General features: G+C 54.7%; 1 protein-coding gene across 1 annotated transcript in view; it reads left to right on the top strand.

Moving 5' to 3' along the window:
- The window catches only part of COL27A1 (collagen type XXVII alpha 1 chain), a 141832-nt gene that overhangs the window by 31520 nt on the left and 83194 nt on the right, over positions 1-27118 (top strand). Inside the window, exons 6-13 of the mRNA XM_061200047.1 lie at positions 2504-2557; positions 4050-4103; positions 13738-13782; positions 14395-14448; positions 14882-14926; positions 17876-17929; positions 18800-18844; positions 26838-26891. Coding sequence (XP_061056030.1) covers positions 2504-2557; positions 4050-4103; positions 13738-13782; positions 14395-14448; positions 14882-14926; positions 17876-17929; positions 18800-18844; positions 26838-26891 — 405 coding nt within the window. The remainder of the gene's footprint in view (positions 1-2503; positions 2558-4049; positions 4104-13737; positions 13783-14394; positions 14449-14881; positions 14927-17875; positions 17930-18799; positions 18845-26837; positions 26892-27118) is intronic.

The following is a 27118-nucleotide window of genomic DNA, read 5'->3' as shown; positions in this document are numbered from 1 at the left end:
AGATGTGACTCATAGTAGATGTTCAATAAATACCTGTGTTTGTTGATGTTGTACTCGGGCAGGGATTACGTCCCAAGCACCTTGCTGGCTGCCGAGAATGCAGAGAGCAGTCCGTAGTAACTAAAATGCCTGGATACGGACTCTGGGCAAGGGAGCCACTCTGGCATCCCTTTGGGTCTCAGTTTCCCCTTTTGTAAAATGACAGAACAGGATGCATGAAGGCCCACCCCTGAGAGCATTTTAAGCCCAGCTCTTCTATTGGCTGTAGACCGAGGTGGGCAAGGGCAGGGTGGGGAGAAGCTGCTGTCCTTTTTTAGCCATTGGAATCCTGGGTAGACCTGGGCCTGACCTTGCACATGGACATAAAAGGCATTGGAACTGGGTTTGTGAACAGCTGAGGGTGGGAGAGTGTCAGCAAGGGGCAGCTGCAGCATGAGGTAGTAGATTGCAGAGGCGAGTCCTGCAGAAGTGACCTGGAGGGACCCAGGTGGACAGAGAGTTGCGGTCCTAGCAAGGAGGGGCTGGCCTGTAGCCTGGGGCAGTGGGAGGGCGTATGGGAGAAGCATCTAGGCTTCCCATTTGTAAACGAGGGCTCTGGAGTCAGATAGACCGGGGACCTAGTCAGACCTAGTGAGACCTTGCCTCTTATCTGCACGTCACCCCGAGCTGTGACTCAGCCTCCCTGAACCCCGGTCTTGGTCCTGCGGTGCAGTAAGGGGGTGTAAGAGGACTGGTGAGGTGATGCATTGAGTGGGCCTGGCACAGTGTTGGGCGCATGGTAGGTGAGCAGTGGAAGGCTGCCCTCCCTCTTTAAGGCTCTGTCCAGTTTGGAATGCAGTGGTTTCTCATGGAGAGTGACTGAGTCAGAATTTGGAAGGTCTGGGTCCTGACGCAGAAGAGAAACAAATGGGAACTAAAGTTGGCCAAAACAGCCTTCCTGCATGTCACGTCCATGATCCCACTGGCTCCTTGCCAAGGAACCTGGATGCCAGCGGGTATGTGTGCTCGTGCCCGTGTATGTGTGTGTGTGTGTGTGCGTGTGTGTGCATGTGTGCATGTATGAGCATGCAGCCGTGTGCATGCCTGTGTGTGTGTGTGTGAGGCACGTGTGTATGTATGAGCATGCACCCGTGTTCATGTGTGTGCGTGCCTCTGTGTGTGTGTGTATATGTGTGTGTGTGCGCGCATGCGCTGTGCAGCCCACATTTTAATGGTGAGGAAACAGAAGCTCAGAGAAGTGAAGTCACTTGCCTGAGGTCCTACTGTGAGTCCGTGGCTTCACCCCAGGACTTCTGACTCAGGACCCAGATTGGGGAGGGAGCTTGGGAGTGAGGGTGAGGGGCAGGGATCAGGGCCTCTTGGAAGTTGACAGCAGGGGGGACTGACTTTCCAAGGGACTGTCTCCTGAGTCATTTAATCAGATTGGTTCAAATGAGTGGGCCCACAGCCAGGAACCCTCTTCAGCCCTGTGTGAGATGTGGTTGTTGGGCCCTTTCCTGAGCACGTGCTCTTAGGAGCCAGGATCCTTGTGATGGGGACGCCTCCCATAGGCTTGGCACAAAGAATGCTTATCTCTGACTGGGGACGCACTGCTTGTCGGTGTCTTCCCTACTCACTGCCTATTCTAACTTGTCGGGTCCCAGGACGTCCTGGAACACAGAGCTGGGAGTCACAAATTCAGGGTCCTAGTCTTAGCTCTGCCAGTGCCTCAGCTTGGGGCCCTGGGCAGTCCCTTTCCTTTTCCCGGCCTCAGTTTCGCCGAATGTGTTATGGGGTAATAACACTTCCCTTGCTCACTTTATCAGGCTATTCTGGGAACCTGGTGAAGTGAGGGTTATTGCAAACTGTGAAGGCCTGTACACAGATTAAACGGCTGCTGATGCACTGGTCCTAGGTAATTAGAGACGGTGAGGTGAGCATCAGGGGACAGGAAAATCAGAAAGAATCAAGCTTGCCTCTGGGACATATCTCTCAGAAGGTCTCTGAGAGCCCCGGGGGAACACATCACCTGTACGTTGGGCCCAGGGATCTCCAGGTTGGGGAGGATGCAGTCAAGCTGCATCTTGAGAATGCTTATGGTTTGGCTAATGATGATTGAGAAGTGGTTTTCTAGTTGGGAGTGACTGCTTGAGCAAGGACCCGGCAGTAGGAATGTGCAAGGTCTGGCGGAGGAAGGACTGTGGTCTGGGGATGGGGCAGAGGGACCCCGTCTGTGGGTCGGGCTGGTGGAAGGAGAGCAAAGTCTGGAAAGGATGGCTGGGACCAGGTGACGGAAGACTTGGGACACCCAAGGAGGACTTTGGACTTTGTCAGTAGGCATGGTGGGGAGCAATGGGAGGTGCTGGAGCAGGGGAGGGATGGGATTGGAGAGGACCCTGTGGAGGAATGTGAGTGGGGTAGGGGGGAGGGCATTTAAGCAGGGGACAGGGAGATGAGCAGAGTTGGTGGGGAGACACCCTCTTTAGACAACTTGGCGGCCAAAGTAGAATTGTTTTTGTTTCAGGGACAGAAAGGGGACCCCGGGCTCTCACCAGGAAAGGCTCACGATGGGGCAAAGGTAGGTTTCCAGGGACCCCAGTGCTCAGGGAAGTGGGGGAGTGGACAGCAGGGAAATCGCCGTGCTCTGGGGCGCACCCTCCCGACAGAGGCCACTGCGTGACAAACGCTGGAGGTGGGAAGTAGAAAAGGACGGGGTCTGGTTTTTCCTCAAAGCCCTTCAGCTCTCCCTACACCAAACCCAAAACCATTCCCTTCTGCCTTCTTCCGGTGTGCAACCAATAAAACCGACAAAAAATGTTGCCTGTGGACATACCTTTGGTGAATGTCCTTTTGCCTAATGCTCTGAGCGGGTTTTCTGTAGGGCCTGTTAGGTGACCCTCGGCATCCAGAAGCTTCTTGGTAACACATGCCCAGGAAGCTTCCAACAGACATTCGAAGGTCCCTCTGAGGTTGTTAGTACGAGCAGACAGGTCTGTGAACTTCCGGGACTTGGGAAGGGAATGGGCTGGAGACTCAGGGCTCCCTAACTCTGAAGGGCTGAGACCAGAAGGTTCTCCCATGGAAGAGAGAACGCTTAGGCCGAAGGACTTCATCCATCCCTGAAGCGTCCACCCTGTAAATGAAACAAGGGGCCTGGAGGGAGTGCAGGCCAGGCCAGAGCAGGGGAATCCAGAACTCCACGTAAGGTCATCCCATGTCCCAGACATCCATACGCTGGAAGGAATCCTCGAGTCTGTCTGGTTTCCTTCTGGACACAACCCAGGAGCCCTCCTGACAGGCAGAACACTGCTTCTCAGCCCAGCCTCCAGTTCTTGGGTACTTAGAGGTGGCAGCTCCTGCTGATTTCTCTGAGGCACAGGTGGCTCATTCATTCACATCTTCATGAGAAGTTTTTTCACTCAGCAGACTCTTACTGGGTGTAGACATCCACATGCACCCCCATCGGATCCTCACTGGAAGCTTATAGGCCAGGCAGCTAGGCTTAGCTTGCCCAGGAGAAAGCAGAAGCTCCAGCAGTGGGCGGCTTGCTGGAGGCCACGCAGCCGGTCCGATGCAGAGCAGGCTCTGCAGCCGGGCCTGACGACATGCAGGAGCGCAGGCTTCTCTCTTGCTCCTACGTTGTCTGCTTCTGGGTCTCACGGTGGTGGCAGAAATGCCCCCTACTGGGTAGCCGCCATGCCCAGCAAGGGTGGGAAGGAGGGTGTCAGGAATGCAGAGACGGATTCCTGATTGGAACGGGTTGCATGTCCTTCAGGGCGATGGTTTTCAAACATGGTTTTAACAGCGGAACCCATTCCCCAAATGGTACCTTTGGCCAAAGTCCAACATATAAAACAGATTAAATGGAGCGACTGAGTTAAGTGGGGAGGGGCTGGGTACCCTGCCCACCCAGCTGCCCTCAGCCCGCTCAGAGGCCCTGAGTCTCCTCTGAGGCCTCTAAGCCTCCATGAATCCTGTTTGCAAACAACTGGCCGTGGGAGGCCACACTTTCAATTTAATGAGTGTCCGCTCCCGTTCCCCCGCCTCACCAACTTGTCTGTGTTTTTCAGGGCGACGTGGGCTTGCCTGGGCTCTCTGGGAATCCAGGACCTCTTGGACGAAAGGTATACCTTGGTGTCGATGCTTTGCCTTGCCTGGTGGGCTTCCTAGCAAGCGGGGTCTTCATGCAGGAGTGCTGTGTGCCTCCCGCCTGCCCACCTGCCTCTCCCCAGCTCCCTCAGCAGGGGGCTGGTGGCCGGAGGGGAGAGAGGTTTCCGAGGGTCCGTGCCTGCCTGAGGGTGGGGAGCACCTTGGCCTGGAGGAGGTCCCGCCGCCATGGTTAAGGAGGTGCGACAAGGAGTGACCCTTCCTCTCGGGGCCCAGCTGCTCCAGGGAGGCCATCCTGGGGGTGCTCGTGGTGGTGGAGGGAATATTGTCAGAGCCAGGAGCCCCCACTGGCCCAGCCCCTCCTCCCATGGGCGGAATGGCGGGGGCCCTACGCATCCCCTCTCTGAACTTGAGCCTCCTGCCATCTGGAATGACCATGAGCCCCCTGGGGCTGTAAACCCGGAGCAAGGCCTGGAGCATGCACGTTCAGAGAGTGGGCTCTGGGGTCAGTTGAGTCTGGACTCTACTCCCGACTCCACCGTTTCCTCACTGTGTGACCTGGGGCAAGTCAGTAACCTCTCTGGGTCTAATATCATCCCTCTGATATACTGCAGGCCAATGTTCTATAGAGGCAGTGAGTTCTCTGTACATTCTGAGCTGTTGTCATTCTGCCCCCACCCCATCACTGCTTCAGTCAGGCAGGGAGAGTTACCTCTAACTGCCTTTGGGGGAAGGTCTGCCATTTTCCTAGGCGGTGGGTCTCTGGCTTGTAGTGCCCCTGGATTCCTCTCTGGCTTCCCAGCCAGGGTGTCCCATCCTTCAGGCTCAACTCTAGGTGTGTCCAGGAAGCCTGCTTGGAACCCTGGCCTTCAGTCTAGGAGACCCTACTCTGCTCAAGGACCTATAGGCTATCTTAGCTGAGTTATTTCAGCCCCAAGACCAACTTCACCAACAAGGATGTGCAAATCTGGTTTATCGCTCTCCCTACAGAGCCTAGCACAGGGCTTGCGCATAGTAGGTGCTCAGGAAACGGGGGAGGACAGTGCAGGGCCAGGGTCAACTGCTTTTTGCAGGAAAATACCCCATTGCTGATGGGTTTTCCAGTAGATACATTGGCCTAGGGCCATGTCTTAAGCTTCTACCCTGGCTCCCAGCTGTGGCCACAGCTGCCCTCTTTCTCGGCCATCTGGTTCTCATCTGGACAGCTGTGGCATCTCCTGGCTCCATCCTGCTTGTGCCCTGAGGGTCCCTGTGGCACAGGGGGACTTGGAGCATCACTCCCCCCCCCAATCCGCTTCTCCTCCACCCTCCGTGGCCAGAGCAGGCCACACTGCAGATCTGAAGAAGCCAGACCCAGACAGGAGTCCGTGGCTGTCTGAGCTGGGGAAATGTGGTCTCTTCTGGCTCAGAGAACACAGAGGGACTCCCTCTCCCCGCTCACTTCCCCTCTGGGCTCCAGCGTTTTCTGATGGATGAGGTGTGGAGGTGTGAGTGGAAAAGTCTCCTTCCAGTCATGGCTCATAAAGCAGCCAGTGGTGGTCTCGCTCTGTACGGGGGTAGCAGTCCAGCAGAGGAGGCGGGAGATGGAAAAACAGACTGGACCGGCTCCTGCCTGGGGTTCCAGGCCTTCCTGCTCTCAGCAAATGTCCAGGGAGGCCCAGATCCCCCAACTCAGGGGAACCACCTCACCTGAGCAGGGAGAGACATCTTTTCTAAATTAAGGAAGAGCCTCCATGTGGTAGGAAAACTATTTGGCAAAGCCATTTCCACCAAGTCCCTCTGGCCCCAGCCTAGGCAAACATGGAGGAGTTCGGTGTGCGGCAGGCCAGTGTCACCTGCTCACAGAGGATGGTGGGCAGAGCATGGGGGAGCTCAGGTCCCAAGGCAGGGACCCCTGACCAGTGGTGGGGGTCAGGGAGGAGGACCAATGGGGTGGGCAGCCGGGCCTGGAATTGTCACTGTTTGTCAGCAGTCTCTCCTCCCACAAGTGTCTTTGGTGACAACAGTAGCCACTTTACCCTGATCCTGTTGGGTGGTTTTTCTGCATCATCTCATGTGGGGGGCCTTGAGCGAGAAGGAACATTGGTGGGTGAGAGGCGAGGTCTGTGTCCCCTTTGCTCATCAGCGCATTGAATTTTGGTGTCACCTCAGAGTGACACCAGTAACCCTATTCATTCATTTATTCAACATAATGGATTGAATGACTATTGTGTGTCAGGCACTGTGCAGGCCTCTGAACTGATACATAGACAAAAACCCCTGTTTCCTCAGAGCTTGCAGTCTTGTGTGGGGAGACAGACAATAAAAACAGTAAAAATACGAGGTGTGTTAGAAGATGAAAAGGGCCATGGAGAAAAGTAGGCAGAAGAAAGGGAGTTTGGGTTGGGAGTATCCCATACTGACCAGCGTGACAGGAAGGCTTACTGTCCCTCATCACATTGTTTCCTAACAGTAACCTCTGGGAGTTAGGCAGTATTATGCCCATCTGACAGCTGAGAAAACTGAGGCCCAAATAGGTCTCATTCATTCATTCACTCTTCCAGTCATTTCACAAAGATATACCAAGGTACCTGGCCGTGTGCTGACACTGGTGTTAAATGCCAGTGAGATCACTGGGGGCTCCCGGAGAGTGAAGTCTACAACCCCAGTTCACAGCCCCGCTGTGCATGAGAATCAGCGGGGGAGCTTGCCCACCTCCCCACCGGGGTTCTGGTTCAGTTGGTCTGAGTGGGACCCAGGCAGTAGATTCTCATGTGCAGCCAAGGCTGAGAGCCACTGGATTAACAGAAATAGCTGCCAGGGTCACTAAATGGCAGAGCTGGGATTTGAACTCAGGTCTTCTGACCCTTCGGCCCTTTCCCTTTCCACAACACTGATTGAAACAGCTTCTTAAATAGGAGTGGGCCCATCAAGTGAAAAAGAGCCTCCCCACCCGAGAAGGCTTCTTTCTCTGCATCTGCCTGCGATGCTTGCTGAGGGACTTTGCTGAGCTGATTCCAGATGGGGGAGCGGGTGCACAGACCAGGTCAGACACGCCTGAGTGGAATCCCAGCTCTGTCCCTCTCCTGCTGTGTGAGCTTGGACAAGTGGCCTCAGTTGCTTCATGCAGTGGTTGGGAGGGTTAAATAAGATGCTATGTCCTCATCACCCAGCACAGGGCTGGCACGTGGTAGATGCTGCATACGTATTTGTTGAATGAATGAATGAATGTGCGATCACGATGAACATGAAGAAGCAGTGCTGTAGAAGGTCTTGCCCACCTGGTCCCATCAGTCATCTTGCTTAGTTACCAGTTAACCACCCTCCACTAACCCAGAAGGCTACCAGAACCCTATTTGTACCTTGGGAGGGCAGAATCCCATGCTGCCCCTAATCTAACCCTCCTGCCTTCTCTCCTATAGAGCAGCGCTTCTCAGCTGCCCCCCAGGGAACAGTTAACAATGTCTGGAGACATTTTTGGTCATCACAAATGAGAGGGGGCGCTACTAGCTTCTAATAGGTAAAAGCTAGAAATGTTGTTAAAGACCTTACAATGCATGGGACAGATGCTCCACCCAGAGCAAAACCTTATCCAGCCCAAGGTGTCAATGGTGCCAAGGCCAAGAAACTCTGCTGTATAGAAACCCTCACTCCATCCAATCCTGTGTGCCCTGGGCCTTCCTGCCTCCCTGTATTTGCTTCCGCTGGGCCCTCTCTTGGTATGCTCAGACCAGTCATCTTCATGTATCTGTCCCTTGATTCCATTCTCGAAGGCCATCTTCTCCAAGAGCATCTCCCCAGCACCTCCAGGCAGAATTCATACCTCCCTTCTCATACCAGCCCATTTTCTCAGCCTCTTTAGGACTCTGCACTTTCTGGCTAGCAGGCAACTCACTGGTGTCCTTGGCACATTTGTCAGACAAGAGCAAGTGCACAGAGGAGGACCTCTTCTTCTTTATTTCCTCATGTGGGGCTTAGCACAGTGCTGGCCACAGACATGTGCTCCATCGTCCCTCACCTCCCTGCCTCCCCTGCCTCCTCAGACATCACTAATCGCTCTTTCTTGCCAAGGCTAATTCAGTCTCCGAATCTTTCTTAACACATTGCCCCAGGTAGACATGACTAATGGAATGAAGTTGGTACTCAAGTTGAAACTTCCTCCTGGCTCCCTCCTGCAACCCTCACCCTGCCCATGAGCCCTCCACATGCCATCTGAGTTGGCCACTGTCTATGAGGATCTGTGCTAAAATGGGAGGACAGAGGGGGTCATCTGGGAATTTTTGCGGGGAGTGTGATTGACGCTGCCTGAGACTATCTCCCGCCTTTCCGCAGAACTGCCAGTTCTACCTGGATAGCACCTCCACGTAGTGACCCTACTGAGAACCTTCTCTGGGCTCCTCTGCTGAGCTGCTCTGGGTTTCTGGGGTCCATACCCCCTCCATTTCTGAGCTCCTCTGCCCCTCTGCTCTCCAACGTGGCTTCTCCTTCAAGCCTCAGCTCACCGTGCCGCCTCCCCTGCTTGGCTGTCTGCTCTCTCCTAGCAACTCAGTACTTCTTTGTTCCACTTCATATGTGTTTAATGCCCATATCCCGTTCTAGAAGGTAGGGAGTGAGTTTGCTTTGTTTATCAGTGTATTCTTAGTGCTCATATAGGGTCTGGCTCATTGGTGGGGCTCAGCAAACCTTTGAATGCATGAATAACCAGATGAATGAACGAGCCATACAGAAACTGTACCTTCCTGCCCTGACCTGTCTCAGGTACCCACTAAGCAGAGTTTGGCGTCAGATGCCTGGCTGTCTGGTGAAGGACTGTGCTTTTGGACAAGCCACACATCACATTTCAGAATCATATAATTTTTGAGCCAACAGGATGCTTTGAGAGGCCCGCTGGGGAAACTGAGGTCCAGAGGGGAGCAGGGACTTGGCGAGTACGCTGTAGTGACTCACTCTGTTTCTTGGCGTGTGTTTCTTCCTCCTGACCCTTTCTGTTGAATGGGGCTCTCGGTCCTGCTGACTGCCCAGTGTGGCCTAGGGGCTGCCAGGGTGGTAGAGAAGTTCAGTGGGAAGCCTCACGGAGTGCTGAGCGAGTCTGGTGAGCTCCATTCTGCTGTGAGAGAAGCCGGGGCCTCTTGCAGGCCGAAGTGGAGCCTGCAAGATCAGCTTGCAGGGGGGATCAGCTAAGGTCTAGGGTCCTCAGGACCCCCAGGCAAGGACAGGACCCCCCTCCTCTCCCTGCCCAAAGCCCAAATAGCATCTCAGCCGACGGGGAGACTGTCTGCAGTAACAGTGAGGTGATGTCTGGTTTCTCCTTGTGCGTTGTAAGCAATGATTAATCTGGCTCCCAAACCAAAATATAGCCCGAGTTCTATTATAAACATGGGTGCTGGGGAGACCCGCCTGCCCGGCAGCCAGAGGCCCCTTGCAGATTGCGTGGTCCCTGGAACTCCCCTGAAGCATCTGCTCTCCCCTAGTCCCAGTCAGGCACTTATCACCCACGGGAAAATCACTGCCCGTGGGTCTACCTTGCGGTTAGTGTCTGCCCCGTAATTGCCCAGGGCCCTGTAGAAGATTATGGTTTAGATTCTTCCAAGTCCTGGGGCCCTGTCATTTGAAGCTATTTGGCTAGCCCCAGCTTGGTAAACACTGTTAAGGTGCTTCCAGGGAACATAGGAACCCCCCACACACCGCCACCCCATGCCTTGGCTGTGCTCAGTCTCAGCGACTCCCAGTCTGCTAAGAGGAACAGGGGTTCAAGGCAGTGTTCAAGGCCCGTCAGGGTTCATGGTTTGGGAAGGACCTAGGAATCGTGGCCTTCTGGACAAAGCACAACCCAATGGGTCTGGAGTCGTGGGGAACGGTCTGGGCTTGGCCATAACTTGCTAAGTAGCCTTGGGTAAGTCCCTTCCCTTCTCTGAGCTGCAGTTTCTCATTCTATCCAATGAGAAAGGAGGTTGTCAAATTGACGGCTTAGGTTCCTTCCAAGTCAGATAGATACTCCGGAGTTCGTGATGCTGCTGTGATCCATAAGCTCAGACCTGGCGGGGGGGTGGTCTATAAGATGGTCTTTCCCTAGGTGGCCCTGTGGCTCTTCTAGGAGGGCCTTGGGCCTCAACAGTATGTCTCATCCATGATTTGGTGGTTGAGGACACGAGGATTCACAGCCTGCTTCCTCTGGGAAGCTGTGTGGCCTCAGGGAAGTCTCCACCTCTCTGAGCCTCAGTTTCCTCATCTGGCAAATGTGCATGGCAGTTCCTACCTCTCAGGGGTGATTGCAAGTTGTTGACGAGTTGATGTATTTAAGGCTTTAGTGCCGGGCCAGGCATAGGGCAGGTCACTGTCCGTGTCCCCGATGGTCATTTGTTTCCTTTTAGCTATATGCTGAGTAAAAGATTTACTTGACATCTCCTTCTGGGATTTCACTGGCTAAAGCATTGGTTTCTAGCAGGCTTCTTTGTGGCTGCACAGGAAGCCAAAGGAGCAGGTGATGCTCAAGGGCTCCCCAGACCCCTTTCACGCTTCTCTTGGGATCCTTGCTCCATTATTGCATTGGCTCCATTATGGCACTGAGACAGGCAGAGGATGGCAGAGAGAGGCTCAGAGAGGGCAGTCACCTGGGCTGAGTCACACAGCTTAGAGCTCAAGGCTCCACCCAGCTCTTCATGGGAAAAGGCTTTGCTTGTTCTTCCTCATCTGCAGGCTTCAAGTGAAGAAAGGATAATGATGGCCATTATATGCGTCCTGTCCATGACACATCCCTGCTCAAAACCCTCCTGTGGTTTCCTATCGTCTTACTGCCTGGCATGCTCTGGCTTCCTGCTTCTTCTCTGACCACACCACCCCTCTGCCCCTCACCCCTCACTCATTCTGCTCTAGTCACACAGGTCTCATTATTCCTTGAGAGCATTCTTGCCTCAGGGCTTCTGCACCTGCTGTTCCCTCTGCCTGGAATGCTTTTCCCCAGAGAGCCCGCCCTGTGTCCAGCTCCCTCACACAGAGCAGCCTCCCCTGCCTGACCACCTGCAGTCACCACCCTCCCCAACACTGTCATTCTCTGTCCTCCAACTCTGCTCACTTTTCTTTGTAGCGTTACTCAGTGCCACACATTATCTCTTTTTAAAATTTTATTTTCAGTGATGGTAAAAAAACACATCACATACAATTTACCATCTGAACCGCGTTCGTGTGTGCAGTTCATTAGTGTTAAGTATATTCACATTGTTGTGCAATCCATCTCCAGAACTTTTTCATCTTGCAAAACTGAAACTCTACACCCATGTAAGCAAATCCCTGAGACATTATTACCCTTTTATATTTATTTGTCTTTATATCTACTTAATTAGACTGTAAATTCTGTTAAGGCAAAGGATGTTGTCTTCTTGTTCATCCAATGCCTAGAATGGTGCTGGAGCATAAAATTTCAGTAAATGTTTGTTGAATGAATGAATGAAATATAAAGATCACGGTACTAACAGCAGCTAGCCTTTACGGGGCCTTGAATTCATTGCCAGATACGGTGCTAAGTGCTTCACACATTATACCATGTAATCTGTACACCGACCCTTAGAGCCCCATTTTACAAGAAGAAACCAAAGCTCAAAGAGGTGACATCAGTGGCCCCAGGTATACAGCCAGCCAGTAGTGAAGCAGGATAGGGATCCAGATTAATCTGAAACAAGAGATCTTAACCACTCTGCATGCTGGCTGCTGGCTGTGGCCTGTGCCTCCATTTGCCCATTGGGGAAAAGAGCACACGCCCCCGGGCAGAAGAATCTCACCCAGCCGTAATGCATCAATCTCATGGGCCCCAGGTTTGAGATGCAATCATAATGCTGAGCTGTCTCGAGGCGTGAGTAGGTGCAGAAGGAATGCTTGTAAATTCCCCAAACCTCTTGGGTCAGACCAGCGCTGCTGTTTATGATTAAGAGCGCTGCTTTCTGCGGGTTTGCGGGGGTGCCAAGTGTGTGTGCCTGTGGGCATTTGTGGACATGCGTGAACTGTACATGCCTGGGGGTGGGGGGCTGCAAGGCTCTCCATGTGGCCTCAGGTGTCAGAAGGACCCAGTGGTGAGCGTAAGCATGCTGCTCCTTAGCAACGGGATTCGGGACAAGTGGCTTCCATTCTCTGAGACTCAGTTTTCTCCTCTGTAAAATGGAGATGATAACCCTTAACCCCCTTTCCCCACACCTCATCTGGCTGTTGTAAGGGCTAGAGGACGTCATAAAGGTGTAATCCCACGTTATTTATTTATTTATTTATTTATTTATTTTTGGCTGCGTTGGGTCTTCGTTGCTGCGCGCGGGCTTTCTCTAGTTGGGGCAAGCGGGGGCTACTCTTCATTGTGATGCACGGGCTTCTCATTGCCGTGGCTTCTCTCGTTGCGGAGCACCGGCTCTAGGCACGCGGGCTTCAGTAGTTGCGGTGTGCACGCTCAGTAGTTGTGGCTCACGGGCTTAGTTGCTCTGCGGCATGTGGGATCTTCCCAGACCAGGGATCGAACCCGAGTCCCCTGTATTGGCAGGCGGATTCTTAACCACTGTGCCACCAGGGAAGTCCCTGGTGTAATCCCACGTAAACAGCAGTGCATAGAGGGGGTCCACAGGCATCGTGTGTGTGTGTGTGTGTGTGTGTGTGTGTGTAGTCTAGAGTCTCATTTATCAACTCCTGGGGGAGCCCTAGAACTCTTGAGTTCCAGAACACCAGAGCTGAAGGGGACTCGGAGTTCTAACTCCCTCATTTGAGGTCCAGAGAAGGACAGTAACCCATCCAGAGTTGCACAGTAAGTCAGAGACGGTGTCTAGATCAAGTGTAGGGCTCCCCTTGAGAGGGGGTCTAACGGAGATCACCCCGTCTCCTCCACCCTGTCTGAAATGGAAGCCCCTGCTCCCTCTTATTTCATAACAGCCCTAAGCTGATGGAAGCTTGAAGTCCAGGGTTTCCCTTCAGAGCGCTCCTAACTCCTATGAAATGGCCCAGGTGGTCATCCCCAGCACCACCTGAAGGCACACACTCGTTTTGATTCTCTTGATCTGGAGACCTGGCTTTGGATCATGGGAATTGGACCAGGGTGACAGAGGGTCAAGGTTGGTACTGGAATGTTGCCAGAGTCTTTCTCAGTCATTGAGTGGCCTCTTTCCCCCTGGAATACTTGGCTGGGACCAGTGGGAAGAAGGAAGGCAGCTATTTTGGTTCATACATTTGGTCAATGTGTGTGAGATCTTTTCCGTTAGGGGGTTAATGAGAAGGTCCTGACAGAAGGTCCCAGCATCGCATGGTGGTTGAACATAACCTACACCTTAAGGTCCTCATCAGTCTACCCATCCACTAAGACATCCCTCCACCCCTGCTGCAGACGTTCCCACCTTCGCTCTGGATTTGGAAAAAATGGTTGTGATACAGCATCACCCTCTCGCAGTTGCCGTATCCTAATTTAGCTCACAAACCCTGCCCAAGGAGTGATCAACCCCCAACGTCTTCTGGTCTAAGAACCATTGGTGGCGGAGAGGAAACCATAGGAACCCCGATGTGCATATGTCCATTCTGGGAGTATTTACTGAACACGTCCCTGCCATGGTGCATGCAGTGCTGAAAAGGCAGGCGGGGAGGCTGGACCTCTGCAATCCATGGGCCCAGATGTGTCTTCCCAGCCTGATTCAGTTTCTTCCCCCCCCACAGGGACACAAGGGCTATCCTGGACCGGCGGGGCACCCCGGAGAACAGGTGAGGGCTGCAGCTTCAGCCCCGCCCTGCTTGCCCTCCCTCACTCCAGCCCCTGCCTGTCCCTGGCCTCCTCCCTGGGCCCGGCTCCATGAGTGCGCTCCAGAGCCAGGAAGTTCTGCCTCCCATCCTGCTGGGGACCCCACTCTACCCCACCTCTCAGCCAGACACATCTGCCTGAAAGGGCTGGAGTCCATGCCGGCCCGGTGTTGGCATGAGCCACTCGACTCCAGTTAGAGCCATGAATAGCTGGCCTGTTCCGGGCGATGTTAGGGGATATTATACACGCCGCCACGGGGTTTGCAGGAATTTTGGCTGCCCCGGCCCAAGTCAAACAGCAGCCGCTGCCAGCGTGGGAGAGCCAGCCAGGCCTCCTCTGTGCCTTATTCCTGGGCTTCGAGCACAGGGGGTTTTGTCCCTCTGAGCTGGTCTGACCAGTTTCTCAGAGGGGTGGGCCTGGGGCCCCAGCAGGCCGATGGCCTCCCCTTCCTCCCATTTCATCTCACATTCCTGCCTTTCTCTTTGTCCATTGTAAGCCCTGGTCCCCCACCACCCCTCAGATCTGGAGCTGGGCAGGGTCTCTCCTTTCCTTACGTTTTTCTTGTTCCTTTGCAGGGGCAGCCGGGACCCGAGGGCAGCCCAGGGGCCAAAGGTTACCCTGGCAGGCAGGTGCAGTATATGGCTTCTGGAAGCTCTGTGGCCGTGGTGGTGTGGATCTGGCCACGGGTGCCCCCAGGCAGAGGGAGGTGGCAGGTTGGGGGCCAAGCAGCTACACCTGCTGGGTGGGCCCTGAAGAAAGGGCTGTTCAAGGGGGCTGTACCGAGGAGCCTTCTCTGAAGGCAACAGGGCAAGGATGCCAGGAAGAAACAGAAGAAAGAGGAGTTCTGGGGCTCTGGGGGTGGGGCTCCAGAGGCTCCCCCTGAGCCACCTCCCTGGGACCCTGGGGTAGCTGGGGGCTCAGTGTGAAGACCACTAGTGTAACCCCACTCCCATTCTACAGAAGGGGCAGCTGAGGCCCAAAGGAGACAGGACTTGCCCTGGGTTGTTGGCAGCAGGTAGAACGTCTCCATATGTCCTTGCCCCTCTGTCTTTTGTGTTTCAGGGGTTACCTGGACCTGTAGGAGACCCTGGCCCCAAAGGCAGCCGGGTAAGTGGGACTTGGCAAGTGCCACATGGCTGGAACCCGGGTGGGCATTAGCTGTCCCTCCAGTGGGCCTGGTGGGAGATCAGGGCTGTAAAGCCTCCACCAAGGGTCTGCTGGGGGGGTTGGGGTCGAGGCCTCCCACCTGAGCACTCCCTGGACCGCAGAGGGGCAGCAGGATGGCCATGTGGTAGGGAACCCTTGAGCCAGCTTGGTCCCCATGGCCAAGTAACTGGGCAGCAAAGGTCTGCTGGGGGCTCAGCCATGGTGTAGCTGCTATAATCAGGCATTTGCTTGCCGTGTCCCCCAGCACATCCCAAGCGCTAGGGAACTAAAGCCTGGGCCAGTTTGTCCGTGACTGGAATCCTCAGAGGCCTCTCTCCTGCTCTCAGCTGAGGACGGGGTGGACCGCCCTTTCTGGAGGGCAGTGCTGCCCGATGGGTGAACATTGCCTGGGCCTGGAGGCTGATGGAACATCTGCTCTCCCCCTCCATCAAGGCCCCTGGAACAAACCCTGAGTAGCTAGCAGCCTCAGTTTGCCCATCTTTTCAATGGGAGTGATGTCCATTCCTACCTCTGGCATGGTTATGGGGATACCAGGAATTTGGAAGCAAATAGTGCTGAGGAGGGGCCACCAGGTGGGGCCTCCTGGGTGGGCTGTGGGGCAGTGGAAGGTTTGGGCGAAATGAATGGGGGTAAATGGAGTTTGGAAGACTAAGAAATGATCTGCTGGAATTCTCTCTTCTATGTACAAGGAAACTGGGTTCATGGTGGGGATCCAATGGCCCCAGTTCCCACAGCACTCCTAAAGTGGGGATGGGATGAGGGCCCAGGTATTCTGAGGGCTGGGCTCTCTGCCTCTCAAAGAATGCTCAGCAAGTGGGTCACACAGTCCTCCGTCAGGCCAGGTCAAGTGTGACGCGTCCTCCGCGCCTGAGCCAAAGCTATTTATGGCTGCAGTCTCAGCCCGAATCCCTGGAACTGATGGGCGGCTGTTAGGAGAGCGACTGGGAGGTGGAAAAGTTCCCCAGGACATCATGATGGTGATGTCGATGATGATGTTGATGATGATGATGATGGGGTGGGGGTAGGGGTGGTGAAAGGCAGGGCCCGAGGAGGCTCCTGTCCTAGGATGCTGGGCCTCCCTCCTTTCCTTTATCCAGCTGTTCCCACAAGCTATGGCCCCAGAAGGGCCTCCTGAGCCCAGGGAGAAGGTCTTCCCAGTTCAGCCCCAGGTCTCTGATCTGCCAGGAGGACAGGAGGAGCGAGACAGGCTAATGACATCTGGGGCTGCTTGCAGTTTGCCATGCTGTGGCATCTTGAGGCCACATGTGGGGAGATTGCTGGTCTGGCCCCAGCACACCCGTCTCCAGGGTCACAGGGCCCTGAGCAGCCTGGGTGGGCCGGGGCCACTCAGACTGCCCTCCCAACTCTGCCACCACCGGCCTCATGTTTATGAAGTAGGCAGAGCGCAGACTTGGGGGCAGGGTGACTGCCTTGGAGACCTGCTCTGCCATTAACCCGTCATGGGAGCTTGGGCACATCACTGGACCTCTCCAAGTCTATCACCTGCAAATCTGGGATATAAACCCTTCTTGGAAGGATCGGTAAATGTCACTTGTTAAGATGACGCTGGGAAGGAGGCCCTATGACCTCTTGAACTTCTAGAGAAGGAGAAATGGTTGTGAGCCTGCGATCGTTGCTTTTTTGTGGGAGACAATGTAGCAAAGTGGTTAGGAGCTGGGACCGGGAGTCAGATGACTTCGATTCAAATACCACATTCTGCTACATTCCAGCTGTGTGACCCTGGGCACATCACTTCACCTCTCTGGGCCTAAACGGTCTCACCTCTACAGGAGGCTGACTAATAATTCCTACCTCCTGAGGGTGTGATGAGGACACAGTAAATGCATTAATTCTTGCAGAGCACTGAGAAGTGGGCCTGGCACATAGTTTGTGCTCAGTCAATGTTAGCTTTTGTTATAGTTCTGATTAAGTCATTTCACAAACATCTAGAGAGTACGGTTAGGGATAGGCTCCCTAGGCTAGGTCTCGGCTCTTGAGAAGCTCCCAGGCTAATGAGGCCATGAAATGTGGACACCGCTAATGAAGATACAGAACAGAAAGTGGTAAATCTGTTAACTGAGGTGCAAATATGGCGCTGGGGTGGAGGGAGGAGGTGGCTTCTGGTCTGGGGCATCAGGGATGCTGGCCAGAGGAGAGAGCCTCAGAGCTGGGCTTGAAAGCGTTTGCTGTGCAGTCGTGGGGGTGAGAAGGGCCTGCCTGGCGGAGGGCACCGCGTGGACAAAGGCTGGGAGGCGGAAAACCTGGACTCCACTCCTCACTAGTTGTGCTGCTTTCTCTCCAGAGCCGTAGTTTCCCTTGCTTCGTGGGGAGGAGGATGGGCAATCTGCAGGGTCCTCGGGAGGGTTGAATACAGTGGCACACGTGCTTGAGGGACGCCAGCACACCGGGGTGGCAGCTGTTGTCACCGCCGGCCACACTCAGGGGGCCAAGGGTGGATTCGAGCCCCACGTCCATGGCCTTCGAGGCCTAGAAGGAGGCACTGCAGAAGCCGTGAGCGTCCGCCAGCGTCCCTGGGGGTGGGTAGGGCTTGGCGCCACCCTAGCATCTAACCCGGCAGAGAGCTTCCTTCCCGCAGGTCCCAGAGCCCCCGGCGCGGGGCGGGCCTCCCCCTGCGAGCGCCCGCGCCCTTCCCTGGCGTGAGGGTATGTGCCTTTGGACTACATCGTGGAAGCCAGCACCATGCAGTCCATGGGCATATACACTTGCCTCAAGGCCTATGTCATCGAGGAGCTGCCGGAGCCGCCAATGCCTCCAGTGAGGAAGAGGAGCCGGGCGCCGGAGGGCAGCAAGGGGGGCTGGGCCGGGCCGGGCCGGGCCCGCCGTACCCCACCACTCGGCCCCTCTGACCCCCGCTCTGCTCTTTCCTAGGGCTACATTGGACTCCCAGGGCTCTTCGGCCTGCCAGGGTCCGATGGAGAGCGAGTGAGTATGCTTTCTTTGTTTACCTCCCACCCGGCCACCCCCTCTGCCGGGTGCCAGTCTGGAGAAGTCATAGAATGCCTCCTGGAGGAGGTGCCCCAGAGTTGGATAAAGGGACAAGTCAAGGCAGACGCCTTCCTGACACAGGGAACAGCATGTGCAAAGTCCAGGACATATGCTGACTTGGCGAGTTTAACAGCACGGTCAAAGCGCTGAGTGTGAGGCAGGAATGGGGGGAGACAGGCTGCGGGGGGCACCTGGGAGCAGTTATACGGCACTCAGGGGCCAAGGTCAGGAGAGGGACTCTGTTCTGAGACCGTGGGGAGCTTCTGAAGGGCTTTCAGAAAGTGAGAAACGGGCTCATTTCGTATTTCCGATCAAGTGCCTGCAAGCTACGGCCCGTGGGCCAGATCCCGCCAGGCACCAGTTTTGTAGAGCTTTCTGGAACACACCACGCTCATTTGTTTATGTGTGTCTGTGGCTGCTTTTGCTCCCACGGGCCTCTGGACCTTCCTCTCCGTTCCCTCCCCGCCTGAGCCCGTATTGGGAACTCAATAGTAATCTCATCAACAAGCTGGGTAAAGAGAATCTTAGGGAAACAGAAGGAGCATTTATTGAGTATCTGCTGAATACCAGGGCACTGGGTGCTTTCCTTAGGAATCTCCCCAGCTCACGTCCATGCAGGCCCCGACTCTGTAGCATCTGAGGACCACCCATCTGATGTGCAGATAACTGGAGCCTGCTGTATTTGTGGACCAGACGCCAGGCCCTCTGTGACTTCCTCTTGTGGGTGAAAGAGGGGCTGGTTTGGGGCAACACTGCTTGTCTCCTGCTGGAATCCTGTCTTGACTTCTTCCCTGTTTCCCCCTACAGGGTCTGCCTGGCGTTCCTGGCAAGAGGGGCAAGATGGGTAGGCCGGTAAAGATTTTCCGTGTCTATTACGCAGATTCTATGGGTGAACCTGACCTCCCACTGGCCACGCGGCCCTGTCCACCCGCGGCCTGGGCATTCTTCGCTTTTCTCTGCTCTGCCCTTGCTCTGCTTTGAGTGTGTGGGTGTGCACGGGGGGCTGTCTGGGCCTCGTGTCCTGTTGCCAGAACACTGACCGGCTGCTGCCTGGTTGGGGCTGGGGGCTCCCGTGGACGCTGGGCCCCTCTGGGATGCAGCCTCTCTGTGCGTCCAGCAATTGCCCTGCAATGTAGTTCTGTGTCTGGGGGGCGTTGTCTGGGTCATGAGTGTCCATGCTGGGGGGCCTGCTCTAGACCGGGTCTAGACTGGGTATCTGTGCTCCTGTTTCAGAGAACACTCAGGCTCCGTGTTGTCCTGGTGTCACCTGTTTTACTCGTGTACACACAAGGCCAGAGAGCAGTGGGGTGTTGGGTAGACCCACAGGAGGCATGACCACAAGAGGGGCTGAGCAGGAACCCCGATCCAGCCGGTCAGGCTGAAGGAGACCCAGGACTGTAACTGAGGCATCTTTCTTTCTGGCCCGGCCCATGCTGGTGGCTTAAGGCTCTCTGTTGCCGCCCTGCAGGTCAACTCCTAGGCTTGAAACCGTCCTCAGCTCCGGGTCTGGGCGTCCCTTTGCTTGTGGTTGATGGAGAAGGGTTGGCGGGGGAGGAGGTTAGACGGTGAGAGGCAGCTGGGAGGGAGCCAGGAGCACTCAGGGGTGGCCCAAAGGGGGTTGTCTGTGATGCTTGGGTTGGCGTGCGTGTTCGTGGGCACCTTACCTGTTGTAGTATAGGGATCTGGGTCCTCTGGGGGCCAAGTGGGGGATTCAGAGAAAGGCAAGATCCAGGTCCTGGCCTCAAGGAGCTGACAGAGGGGGTACCTAGGACAGTCCGTGGCTGACAGCCCCCCTGTGCCTGAGGGCTAATATCTGACACTTAGATGTGCACAAGGAGCAGCACCCGATGCTTCTGGCTTCAGGGCCAGGACCCGGAGTCTGTGAGGGCTGGGTTGACCTCTGGGTCTGTTCCTCAAGCCAGGTGACCTTTGGCAAGGAAACTCATTCATTCATTCATTGAAGTTGAGTGTGTGCTATGGACCAGGCACTGTGCTTGGTGCTGAGCAGTGAACAAGACAAAATTCCCATTCTCAGGGGCAGACAGACAGACAGACAATGACTGAATGGGAGAATGGAGGGTGAGTGGTTGAACGTCAGGTGGTGCTGAGTGTTAAGATGGAGTAGGGTAGGGGAACCGTGAGTACTCGGGGTGCGGGCTGTTGGATAAGTTGGCCCAGGAAGTCCTCCTCTCTTCTTGAGAAACCTGAAAAAGGTGAGAATGGGAGCCATGTGGCTATCTAGGGAAGAGCATTCCAGGTTGAGGGAACAGTGGGTGCAAAGGCCCTGGGGTAGGAGCGTTACTGGCTCTGAACTGCAGTTTTCCCATATGAAAAATGAGGATAATAGCTTCTAGCTCGCGGGGTCATTGTGCTTGTCAAATAGTAAGAACTCAATATAATAGTGGCATTCATTGTTTCTATTTGTAGTTGTTTGGGTGGCTGAGGATCTCTCTGGTCTGTATGACTTTGAGCCAATGGCTTTACCTCTCTGGATCTGTTTTTCCAAAGTTTAAGTTGCAGAGTGGGAGCAGTTGACTCACTTAGAATATCTCAGTGGGGCCCTGTCCCATCACCCAGGCCTGCCTCCGGTGCTACCCATGGGGGATTTTCTCAGACTCCATCCTGGGAGCCCCACAGAGGGCCTGGCATTACCACTTTACAGATGAGGAGATTGAGGGTCAGGGGATGAATGACTTGGCCAAGGCCTTGTGCTTCTGAGAGTCAGAGCTGGGTTAAAATGCAGCAGCCCGAGCTTTTACCTCTTGCCCCAGAGTGTGGCACTAGGGACAGCACTATAGCCAAAACAGACCAGAAAAAAAAAAAAAAAAAAAGGCAACACTTACTGAGGCCCTTTTACCTGCATGGTATTTGAACCACATGTGGTTCTCCCGTTGATTCTTTGAGGTAAGATTGATTATACCTATTTTCCACACGAGGAAACCGAGGCTTCAAAGCCATTTGCCCAGAGACCCTCTGAGGACTTGCCAGACTTAAACCCCCTTAACTGACAGCTCATTTCTGCTTCTTTGCTCCGTGCCTTGTGCCTTTAACTTCCTAAGATTCCACCCTGCCCTCCATGATGGGTGTTCCCTGGCACTGGGGTGTCAGGCGTGAGTGCGAGAAACCGCCCCCATTCTGCCAAACAGCCCCATGGCCACGCAATACCCCTGAGGGCTGTGAAAGTCTCCTTGACTCTGGTCCAGCTGACATGGCCAGCAAATGGGCAAGGTCTGCGTCGGATATGATTTAATTTGTATGGAATATACTTCATATCACTGAGCCCCTAGGGCTTTGTCTGTGCCTTTGCCTGGCCGCCGAGTCTGCTGTGCCTTTGGCCCACACACTGCTTGAGCAGACTTTAGGGTCATCCCTCTGTTAGGTGCTCCTGAGCCCTTGATCTGCCTGATGGGGTTGGGGGCTCCTTGTGAATGGATTTTCCTGTTGTCAAAGCTTTGGGCCAGGCGATTTCTAGGCACTTATTAACAAGAGGAAATGTCAGGAGAATGAGCTGAATTCCCTCATGCCAGATCACAGCTGGCCTCATTTCTGGCAGGGCTGGTGATGATTTTGCTGTAGTCCATTTCTCTCCAGCAAGCAAAACCTCAGGCCCATGCACACGGCCTGCTCAGTGTCAGGCTGGGAAGGAAGGTGTGTGGGAGTCTTTTGCTGATGGGAGCTGAGAAAGACAGCAGAGGTCAGAGCACATCAGAGCTGCAGGAACATTAGTGATGATGTGGCCCAACTTCCTCATCAGACAGATAAGCAGACGTATCTTGGAGAGGCCAGTAACTTGCCCAAGGTCACACAGCAAATTGGTGGCAGAATCAGGACTTGAACCGAGGACCCTTGCTTGTTCGTGCAGGGTGCTCTCCACATCACCCCTCCCCTCTCTGTGCTCACAACTTCAGCCTCAGGAGGAAAACTCAGACCGCAGCTCTCATCTCACATCACCCGCAGGAAAGAGAAATGTGTTGTGGTTTCCTGAGGAGGGGACCAGATATAAGATGTTACAAAGTTGGCTGGAGTTGAAGGGGTTTCTCCTGGGCTATCCCGGTTTGTTTGGGGCACAGTGCAGTGACACGCACAGCTGGGGACCGAGCCATGTCTTTCAGCCAAGGGTCTCTCATGGGGCCTAGGAAGACGCCGCAGCAAATCCTCTTGTCTGGCACCCTGTGGCTTCACTATCAAGCCCGCTGGAATGCCTGGCAAGACCAGCCCCTGCTCACAGCTTCTCCCATGGCCTCTGGCCAGGCCTGCCAAGGCTGGTCTTGTGTAGTGAGTCAGGCGGGCAGACCCTAAAGCTTAGAGCTAGAAAGGTCCAGCCTTGGCTCCAACTCCCTCGGTGTGTGGCTTCGGGATAATTGGGACTTGTCCAAGGCCACATGCCCGTCCGGGTTGGGACAGGGCTTCTCACATGGTTCAATTTTGACTTCAGGCTCTTTCCACTTCTCAGCCTGTGGGGAACGGGGAGCAAAGTGGGTTTTCAAATGGGGAAACTGAGGACAAAGCAGATGAAGGTTCTTATTGGTGGTGATGCTATGAGCTGGGGGTGTGATCCCCAGGGTCCCAGACTTGAGCCGGAGCTGTCCCAGGGCTGTTGGCAACCCTGGAATCCCGCTGAGAGCTCTCCCTGCCTCCGGCCTCCTTGCCTGCCGAGGTGACTATTTGTGGGTGGATTCCCAGGTGAATAGCAGAAGGCAGGGTGAGAACATGGTCAGCCTCATGAGAAAAGGGTGTTGGATCTCAAGGGGTCTTTCCTTGTTGGCACTCTCAGAGAGCACGCATCTTCTAGAAAAGAATACAGGCTGTTGTCAAGTGCAGTAGGAAGGATGCAAGTCAAACCTGTGCAGGAACCTCCTGACTTTGGAGAAGGTAAACCCTGTAAAGAGGACTCCAAGGTCCTTCTGCAGACTCTTCCTAGAGGTTATTACGGATTCCCACTGTTGGTACCGAACCAGCGTGTGATGGCACATTAGAGTTTACCAGAGGCTGGATTACAAACATCTCACCTCTTCCTCAGCCCAGGGGAAGCTGGGCAGGTGAGTCGTCAGGTGGGTGGGACAGGACTGACCATCTTGCAGGCCGGGGAGCTGAGTCTTCAAGACGTAGCAGGACTTCTGATCCTGGAGGCTGCATGCATCCCTGCCCCTACATCCCACCTTCTGGAGCAGACCGTCGGGTAGACATTGGCTGGAGGCAGGGGTTGGATGAGATGGCTCTCAGAGGCCCACTCAGCCTCCGGCATCCTGCCGCAGATGTGGTTACGAGGACCATTCCTTTTTTCCTCGTCTATTCCTCTGAATTGCTGTAGCCAAGAGAGAATGTGGCGTCTCGCCCTGGATCCTGGTTCTGTCTCCTCCTGGGCCTTGTTCTGCTCAAAGTACGAGGCATTCAGTTCCCCAGGGGGGCCTGACCTGGCAAAGTGGAGAAACCACGTGGCTGGGGCCCGGCAGGATGCCGAGCTCATTCCTTGGGCCTCGGGCCAGCCTGCTGCAGCCAGGAGCTCAGGCCTGCACGGGAAGGTCGTGCTGCCGGCTGGGCTGGGAGTACACGCCATGCACAGGCGGGCACGGCCAGACAGAGAGAAGAAGGCCGGGTGGAAGTGGCGGTGCATGTTCATCTCGGCGGCCACCTCTCTGGGATCCAGAGGAGCAAGCGTCAGGGCCGGGGGCGAGTGTCGGAACTGGGATATGTTGCTCAGTGGTGGAAGGATGCAGCAAGCTAGCAGGTTGATGGGGCCTTGGGCAGGTTCTGGGCCTCCAGAAGGAGGTGCTGAATGTCAGGAACACCTAGGGTCTTTCCATCCTAGACCATCTATGATTATTCCAATCACAGATCTGTTCCAACTCTTTTAAAGCCCTTTTTTCCAACTATTGTGTTCTTAATTACCCTAGATTCCTAGAGGTCATCTGCTTGGCTTCTCCAAAGGAAGGGAGACAAGGTGGAGACGGGTATGAGGCCACGGAGCACATACAAGCAGAACCAGTCCTGAGCCTCAGTAATGCCGTTCCCTCTTGTGCATTAGCCTAGGGCTCTCATGAGCCCTTGAGAGACCACAAGCTTGCTCTAGTCTATTCTGTGTATTCATGGTCCATTCGTAGCTAAGAGATCGGGCTCTGGAGTCAGACTGCCTGGGTTCAGATCCCAGTTCTGCTATTCCATAGCTGTGTGACTTCAGACAAGTTCCCTAACGTCTCTGGACCTCAGTTTCCTCATCTCTAAGATGGGACCAATAATAAGCCCTTTCTCATTGGGCTGTTAGAGTTTGCTGTTTCTGTCATTGCTGTCACCCCCCCCCAACCCCTGGCTATACTCAGGCTGCATTTTGTCCACATAAGTGCCTCTCTTGGGGGTTTTGACCATTCTGATGGTCTCTCCCTTGCTTATGCCTCAGAGATGTGCCCTCACCTTGCTGCTGCCTCCATGTGCTGCCAGGGACTTGCCCGGCATCCAGCATCTCGGCTCATTGTCTCAGTATCCCGATTGTACAGCAGAGAAAACTGAGGCTTGGAGAGGCCTGTGGGTGGTAGAGCCAGGACTGTCACTGGGTTGCACTGGTTCTAAAGCCTTACAGGGGAAGCTGGGCCGGCAACTGGGTCTGAGAGGAGTCCTTGAGCCAACCTGGAGTGGCCCTGACTGCAGACCTGTGGGTTTGAACCTGCCTGGTGGCTGCTGGGTATGATTATATTGGGCATCGCAGCCAGGATTGGTGCCTGGGGAATGGTGTCAGGATCTCTCTCTTCCTGGTGGCAGTGGGGCCGGGGGGGCGGGCATTCCTGCACCTCAGGGAGCAGGCTCCTTCCTCCCAGGCCTTGTTCAGGGGTTGGGCCAAGCTGAAGGATTCTTAGAGATCACCCCCCCCCACCCCTCAGCCTGAGCAGGACAGAGGGTCAAGTGAGGGTCTGCCCGCAGTCACACAGTCAACCTGGAGGCGAGCCCGGGCGAGTCTCCAGACATTGAACTTGGAAAGCAGAGCCTGGACTCCCCAGATTCTGCTCCTTGTAGGCCACGTGGAGTCAGCCAGGTGCCCGGCTAGACAGCATCCCCCTTGTCCCCTGAGGGATTGTCCTCTCTTGCCAAGCCCCCAAAGGCAGAGGCAGTAGCTCTATGCCTTCAGAAGCCTTCCCTGCCCACTGCTCACCCAGCTGATGTCTCCTGCCACAGGAGGTGAGAGGGCTCTCTACCTTACAGTATGCCTGAGAGGGGCTGAATTGGAATTTGCCAGGGGGACTCCAAGGATGTGGGAAGAGGCATCTTAGATACGGTCAGATGTAGCCCCACAAAAACTTGATCTGAAGGTGCATGCACATGCAGACGCACGCACGCACACACACACACACACACCCCTACCTCTGCCACTCTCTAAAACCAGTCAGGCACACACTGGAGCAGCTTCTGCATGCCAGGATTTGCCCATGCTCAGCTCTGCCACAGACTTGCTTTTTGTCCTTGGTCAAGTGACATTTCTCTCTGTGAGCCTCAATTTCCCCATCTGTTAAATGGGACCAATAAATAACCTTTCCCTCAAGGGTGAATGTCAAAGGCAAGTAAAGTTTTGCATACAAAGTCACTGGCTTGGCCCAAATCTCTTTAATATGTCCTCGTTTCCTCCTTTGGGTGTCTGAATGAAGCCATGCCTCCTATAGGGTCCATATCAATGCCTGCCCTTCCGGTCCATGAGGGCTTCCTGGCAGAGGTGGGATTTGAGGGGAATAGTATTCTGGCCAGGGCAAGACAAAGGCCTAGATGCACACACAGTTCAAGTTCTCTTTGCTCAGCCAATGTAGACTTTGTAATTGGTTTGGGTTTTGTTTTTAGCTTTGGTCTTTTTAGTTTAATCTACTTACTGGATTCCCCCGGTAGTGTTAGAAACCAGAAACAAATTATGCTCCATGAAGAATCTTTACTGTTTGAACAGCTCAGGCATCCACTTGGTCAGAAAAACATGTGCTTTGTTTTTCATTAAATTTCCCTGGAAAAACAGTGATTTGAATTCAAGGAGGGGAGAACAGGTTTCCCTGAATTCCAAGCTCGAGGACTTTCTTTTCCTTTTGAAGTAGAATGGAGTTGTTCCCCCTCCTCGGCCACCAGAAGCTTCCCCACAGCTGATGTTTTTCCAGCTGCCTGTCTCCCCAGAGAGTGTGGAGTGGGGTCACGGAGGGGGCGAGAGGGCCAGATCTGCCTGGGCCAGGCCTCCGGGCCTCTCTCGGCTGCCGAAACTCACCTGTGGCCGCGGTGCTGGTGTTCCCTATCCGTGTGACTCTGTATGACCTTGACACTTACCCTTTCAGAGCCTCATCTTCTTTATCTGTAAAATGAGGATTGTGATTCCACAGGGTAACTTTTGAAGAGCACGTCACAAAAATGGCAGAAAGTCTGAGCTGGGAAATGCTGCAGAGGGCTTTCCTGCTTTGACCAATGGGGAAACTGAGGCCCACAGGGGAAGGAGTGACTCTTAAAACTCTCAGCAAGTCAGTGACTGGTCCAGGCCTAGACCCAGCTTCCTGACCCCAGACTCCATCAGGACGGGGTCTCAGCATGGGCGCTGGCATTTCCATGCCGGAGAACTGGGTACTATTTTCTTTTCTGAGACTCTGAGGCCATGAGAAGAGGGCTCCCTGGCCATGGGCTCCTCCACAGTAGCCGGTCCTTGGGATGTTCTTTACGGGGAAAGTTTGTTGAGGGCCCGAGGTGACTCGGGACTCCACAGCCTGCCCAGATCCTGAGACCAGGGAGTGAGGTGAGACTGCGTGGATGTGTCCTGTGTCCCCTGGGGGTCTGGATCAAAGCCACCCGCTGATATAAACACTAATCTGCAGACATTTGCTCTCTCTCATGCCCTCAGGGGTTTCCTGGAGACTTTGGGGAAAGAGGCCCTCCGGGACTGGATGGAAACCCCGTAAGTATTTCATGTCTTTGGGTACAGGAAAGAGATCTGGAGCAAACACACAGCAGGTTTTAGGAACCTAAGCTTTTAGGTCAGCCAGCCGGGCCACCCATGAGCTGGGTGCTCCTGGACAAACTGCATGATTTCTCTGAACCCCAGGGTCCTGTCTGCTATGGATGCCCTGTGTACCCTCTGCCACCAGGAGAGCCTTCCAGCCCACTGAGCCCCGGGTCCCAAAG

The sequence above is a fragment of the Eubalaena glacialis genome, chromosome 9 (assembly GCF_028564815.1).
Source record: "Eubalaena glacialis isolate mEubGla1 chromosome 9, mEubGla1.1.hap2.+ XY, whole genome shotgun sequence".
NCBI lineage: Eukaryota > Metazoa > Chordata > Mammalia > Artiodactyla > Balaenidae > Eubalaena > Eubalaena glacialis.
Note: the sequence above shows the minus strand (reverse complement) of the source record. Positions and strands in the feature narration are given on the sequence as shown.